We start from the raw sequence: 6175 nt of genomic DNA, 5'->3' as shown, positions 1-6175 counted from the left end.
GCCTTCCCTCTTGTCACCCTCCCCGCGATTACGAACATCTTTTTGTGGCTGGGGTGAGCTTGGTTGCGCCTGTTTTTCTGCGGAAGAAAAACTGGTTGGTTGCAACCTGGACCATACAGAGTTCTGTTTGCCCCTTTTTTCTTTGCTACGCGGTGACTCAGCTTGATGCGCTCTTTCTCTTGCCCTATCTTGGGCAATTTGTTTTTCATTTCTCGCGAAAACTCGCGATGCTTCCATTAACTTGGCCCACGTGGTGGGCATGCCATCTCTGCTTACGAGAGCTCGGCGGAGTTGATCACTGCGCGCGCCTTGTATAAAGGCCACGCGCAGGAGTTGCTCAGTGATACCTCCGATTGCCAGAGACTCCTGATTGAAACGAGTGATGTAGTCTTCAATCGTTTCATCATTCCTGCGCACGCAGTGCATGATGTCATCAGGGTCGCGCGTGTGTCTGCGCTGTTGTACGAAGTGAGCTTGGAACTTTTCCAATAGTTCCTCGAACCCATCGATTTGCCCAGTCGGCAAGCTCTCGAACCAGACACGCGCCGCGCCCGTGAGGCAGCCAGCAAACATGTGACACCATGTTGGCATCGTCCAGCTCTCTAGGTTCCCCGTGTTGTAAAACCCTTGTAAGAAATCGTCTGGATCTGTCGTGCCGTCATATTTACCCAAACCACTTGGCATCTTGGTCTTATGCTGGATGGGGGCTTTCGCGATGCGCTCAGTGAACTTTGAATGTTTCACCAAGATGGCTGGCCTGTATGGTGTGGTTACATCCACTTGCCCTCTTACTGGTGGGCTGTATGGGGCGTGCAAATCCAGATCGGCTCTGGCTCCAGGCGCCATGTTCACGTGTGCGCGGGGCTGTGAGCCTCCTGCATGAGTATCTCGCGTCTTCCTCATGCTGTGCACTTCTTCATCACTAAACTCAGTGTGTGCAGTGTGAATGGAATGACCATCTTCCGGCGCACGCGCCCTTTTTGTTCCCTGAATGGCTTGCTTGTCAAACGCTAGCCTTTGTGTTAAGTCGGCTAACTTTTTCTGTTTGACCATCTCATTGTACTTGTCCATTAGACGTCGTTGCTCGTTTATGAGCCATTCTTTGGGGTCATTAGTTTCATCTTCTGGACCCATTGGTCCTTTTTGTTTCGCGCCGGCAAGATTTTGTAACGTAAGATCGTCTGGAGGAGTTTCAGTCTGGCCATGAGGAGTTGTGATGAAAGGACGGTTACTGGTGGCGCGCGTATTATCACGCGGCGCCCTCAGAAACTGTTGTCCCTCATTAACATCCTCACGTTCAATATCCTCCAGAACTTGATCAACGTTACGAACGCCAGAAACCATGGTGAAAATTGGTTTTTTATAGAGATCTGATGAGATCTTGTTGCCGTGGTCCCACGGATGGCGCCAATGAAGAAACGTGGATCGACTCACTAGTAGACGATCTACTTTCCTCGGGTGTGATTATGCTATTTCACCAATGGTTTCTCTTGGATCTGGGTTCTTCCACCTACAAAATGAACAGCACCGTAAACTTACCCCTTAGAAAGGGACAGAGGGGTCCTCTTTGGGGTAACCCTCCGGTGTGAGAATAAGTATTTGTGGGAGAAGATAATAATATCTGAGTAAGGAAATCTGAAGAGTATTGCTTAATAGCTGAATACTCTGTGATTGGATGTGATTGTATGTGTTACTGACTGTAACTGTCTGTGATTGAATGTAATTGAATATGATTGAATGTCCCTCCTTGTGGAGTTGATGCTGTATTTATAGTGCTAGGGTTTCCACTGATTGGGCTCAGCCTTGTTGGCCTCCTCCAATTGCTCTGCGCCACGTGTCCTCTGGGACACCTGGTGCTTTCTCATTGGTTACAATCACGTGGTAGCACATAGGTTTTGCTGAGTTGTCCACCTTTCATTGGCAGCTGTCAACATCAGCATATTCTTATTCCTTAAAAAGATACCTTCTGGAAGGTTGTCTGACGTGCACAATCAAGGTTGCCCTAATCCTGATTTGGATAAGGACGAGGTTGATTATGTGCATGTGTGATATGCGCCAATCCTGAGGGATGCGCGAGGTCTTCTCTTTATTCTCACGCGCAGATGTTTCATGCGCAGATGTGATATGCACGAGCATGTGATATGCACCGCGCGCTGATGCGCCACGCGCATATGTGATATGCGTGAGCATATGTGATGCCTGGGCATCTGTGGTGCCTGGGCATATGATGCCTGAGCATGTGTGGTGCCTGGGCATATGATGCCTGAGCATGTGTGGTGCCTGGGCATATGATGCCTGAGCATGTGTGATATGCGCCATGCGCGTAGGTTTTGGCTTTGTGCCTTCATAATGTCTTGATTTCAAGCTTCTTGTCTATATCTTGTGGGTTGACCCGCCTTGCTCGGTGTTGAGGCGGGTACATACCTCTTCAACATTCGACTACGCCACACACCTGTTCTTAAATGCTTGATAAAAATAAGTGAAGAGCATACATGAGATATGGGCCATAAAATAGCCCAAATAAGAGAAAGATGAAGGACTCGAGGAAAGCACAAGCCTAATAAAGGAATGAAATGAAGAATTAATCAGTCTACATATGTTAATCAGTCATGAATGGTCACATCATGACTACAGAAGGGAACTGTTGCCAGGTCCTAGTGAACAACCCAAGATACATGATTGTCGAGACTCAATGAAAGACCCTATGGACATATGAAGGAAAATAAGGGTTCAGCGGAAAAGCCCTGGGACCGGAGGATAATAGTCATTCCCCCAAGGTCTCACCATTTGACCGAAGGATAATAGTCCCTCCCCCAGGGGTCTCAATATTGTACTTTACGTAATTCACGTTTTCTCTTCTCCTATAAGAGAGAGAGAGAGAGAGAGAGAGAGAGAGAGATCCATACTTGTAATGGACGGATTCAAATCAATAATAATACTCTTACATTCATGCATTCACTCACTAAACTTGATCATCCATTCTTCTAGTAATCAAGAACTCGGGAATTCATTTAGGCAATCATTAATGGAAGGAAATTATACATCTACTTATTATAGTATAACTGATAATCGTATTGTTGACGTCAAGCAAATTAAACTATAAACAATATTAACCCATGTCACTTAATGAAATCACCTAGCTAAATTTCAATATCTGTAAATACGCAAATGACTACCTAGGTATAAGACACTATATAACTCGTTTAAAATATTCTATTCTATCTTCTGATAATTCTAACGTTGGAGTCAGGTCATAAAAATAAACATATGTAGGTGACGATGTCAGCTCTGTGACGCTCCCGACAAACATTGCCTCAACAATGATTTGGCATTTCTCGTAAAATAACAAGACGTGGATCTTCCTAGGCAGTGTGTCATAGACTGTTAAAATTCACTAATGTTTTTTTACCTTATTTATTTTATGTTTGTTGAATATCAATTAAAGTATTTTAGTGAGCATTTAAATTGACTAAAGATAAGATCAAAGTACTAAAAGACATTCGCCCCCAAAGATGGCTTTCCACGTTTCATTTATATCTCAAACCTAAACAATATTATATATATATATATACACACAAAAGGTGACTCGCTACCACCCCTATCACTTGAGAAAACAAACACTGGTTTTGAAGAAGAGTTTTAACAAACAAAACATGGGTTCTTTAATGGCAGGTTGGGACTCGCATGTTCCTGATCCAAAATCTGGTAACTTAATTTTATTCTTTCTTCATGAATCTTAACTAATTATATATAATATATAATAAGTAATTAAGAACCGTAGGAATCGTACGTGTTAATCTTTATACTGCTTATATTTGTTGTTAGTACATCTGGAGAGGAACAAGTCGATGACAAAGGAAGAAATTGCAACTTATTGGAGATCAAAGAAGAACGTTAATGAAGAACATGCTGTTCTTAAGAAAACTTACACGTTTTCTGAGGTAGATCAGGTTAGTTCTAAATCATTATTAATTCAAAGGATACAAAAGTTAGTGTAAATAAAATAAAAGGGTTTTGTGTGTTTAGTGTCGATAAACCACTTTTATCTCAAGTCACGGATCGATAATATAAACATGAAGTAAAAGGCTAACTCTCGTTTATATTAATCAGAAAATATAATTTGAAAAACTGATTACAACTCATCAATCCTAACTCGGTTTCACTCTTGATAAACCTTAACTTGGTTGCATCTCATCTCTTGGCAATCTCCAACCAACTTGGTTGTTCCTAAGCCAACTTGGTCATTATGCAACCCGTTAATGACACCTGTTAATTCTCGGATGGGCCTTATACTCGGGCCAAACAACAACTGAGTAAACATAATCTAGTTATTTATTTAAACCGTTGTTTTTGTCCATTGGATTTAGTTATTATAGTCACTTTCATCAAAGGATAAAAATGGTACGCCTGCCTATCCATATAAGTTTCTAAGAGAAATTTTACTCTTTATTTTCGTTATATATTACAAATAATTTGTAGCAAGTGGATTAAATAGTAAGTATTAGAAGTCATAGGGGTTAGACGAGAAAGTTTTTATTTTATTTCTTTTTATGGAAGTGGCAAAGACGATAAAATTGTTTCCTTTTCGTTTTCTTAATGAAAATGATAAAAGACTACTAAACTATATACACGAAGCTTACTCTTTATTTTCTAATATATTATATATTAGAAAAACGGAAGTGGAAAGATATATAGAAGATCTACCTCTCTTCCAATTACGAAAGAAGATCCTATCATAGAAACTCAAAAAGATGATGATGAAGAGAAGCGAGAGAAACTGTTCAAGAAGCATGGCTGGTAATTTTTTATTTTTATGTACTTTAATATTAGTTAAGTTTATTAGTTTGATGGTGATTATATATAGTAATAAAATGAAAATTGGATTATTGTGCAGGTGGATTAATAGCCGATGGGCGTTCTTAAACGAACCACCGGTGATTGCGACCGAAACGCCATCCAGATATGCTTCACAGTTCCATGTTGCTACGAATGGCATTAGAACTTGATCAACGCGTGTCAGTGTGTGTTTTAAGTTTCTAGTTATATTAATTAAACTAGAAAACTGTAAGAACTTTTTGTGTGTTTTGTTTTCTTAGTTGAAGTTGACGATCGATGATGATGATGTAAATATAATATAATGTGTCTGTGACGATGATAATGTAAATATAATATTATGTAGATGCTTCTAGTATTTTATAGGTTTCATGGGTGGGAATATATTTATATATTATATTTTGATATTTATCTTGTTATTCTAGGTTTGATATTTTATGTACTATGTCAACTTCGTAGTAACAGAAAACCACATAATTAAGGTGGTAAAGCGACTAAAATTATGTTAGGATTAAAAGGTTTAAATTCGTGTATAGGTCTTGCGACGAGCAAGTACTCGAGTTGATGTCAGTTGATTTGTCCTAAACTATATTCGTTCGTGTTACAAATTCATGGGCGGTATATGATATTCTTGTTAACTAAAAATTCATGGATGAAATTAGATTCTTGTTAACTAGAAATCCATGGATGTTATTAGATCATATTCTTATTAATTAAATATTTATTTTGTGAGCCGAAACATGAATGGTCCCTTAACTAGGAATCCATGTTAGGGAAATGAACCAGGTACACGGATACATATGATTATATGAACAATCCACTGCATAAATTACTAAACACAAGATATAACGTGTCTAAGATGGCCTGCATGACAATAGTTAGGGGTTCTCTTTTATTATTAAGAATTATCTATACAATACAATCAATCAGTCAATTAATCATACCCAGTAAAGTCCCACCAATAGCATAGTTATAAGTAGGGTCTGGGGAGGGTGGGATGTAGGTACACCGTACCTCTATCCACATGGATAAAGAGGTGGCTTCCAGAGAGACCCTCAGCTCTAAAGTACACATGTATGAAGCAATACAAAGAAAATCAGAGTTCAACAATAATAATAATAATACTATTTATGTAGAGAAAATATTATTATGGTGTGTGACTAAAATAAGGTAAATAGAAGCCCTAAGGTATTTCTTTCTCCCTAAAAATCATTAACTTTAATTCTACTTCTCCAAGCATTCATATCCTCAACCATGTCCTCGGAGAGGTTTAGGTCTATCAAATCATTCTTAATCCTCTCATCCCAAGTCAATTTAGGTCTTCCTCTACCCATTCTCCCCT

General features: G+C 39.5%; 1 protein-coding gene across 2 annotated transcripts; it reads left to right on the top strand.

Annotated features, from left to right (window-relative positions):
- Window positions 1-3595: 3595 nt before the first annotated feature.
- Window positions 3596-5151, top strand: LOC143576052 (uncharacterized). 2 transcript variants are annotated; one of them, XM_077060247.1, is made up of 4 exons: window positions 3596-3705; window positions 3826-3941; window positions 4670-4797; window positions 4895-5151. In XM_077060247.1, exons 1-4 carry the CDS (start codon window positions 3654-3656, stop codon window positions 5004-5006), a joined length of 408 nt encoding a protein of 135 aa, XP_076916362.1. In that variant the 5' UTR covers window positions 3596-3653; the 3' UTR covers window positions 5007-5151. The 2 variants fall into 2 exon arrangements, with proteins under 2 accessions (XP_076916362.1, XP_076916361.1); XM_077060246.1 differs by having other exon boundaries at window positions 3826-3950; window positions 4895-5149.
- Window positions 5152-6175: the final 1024 nt, after the last annotated feature.

The sequence above is a fragment of the Bidens hawaiensis genome, unplaced genomic scaffold (genome assembly GCF_021521415.1).
Source record: "Bidens hawaiensis isolate Kalapana, Puna unplaced genomic scaffold, B.hawaiensis_p1.1 tig00027861_1, whole genome shotgun sequence".
Classification (NCBI taxonomy): Eukaryota; Viridiplantae; Streptophyta; class Magnoliopsida; order Asterales; family Asteraceae; genus Bidens; species Bidens hawaiensis.
This window is presented reverse-complemented; position numbering and strand designations above follow the sequence as displayed.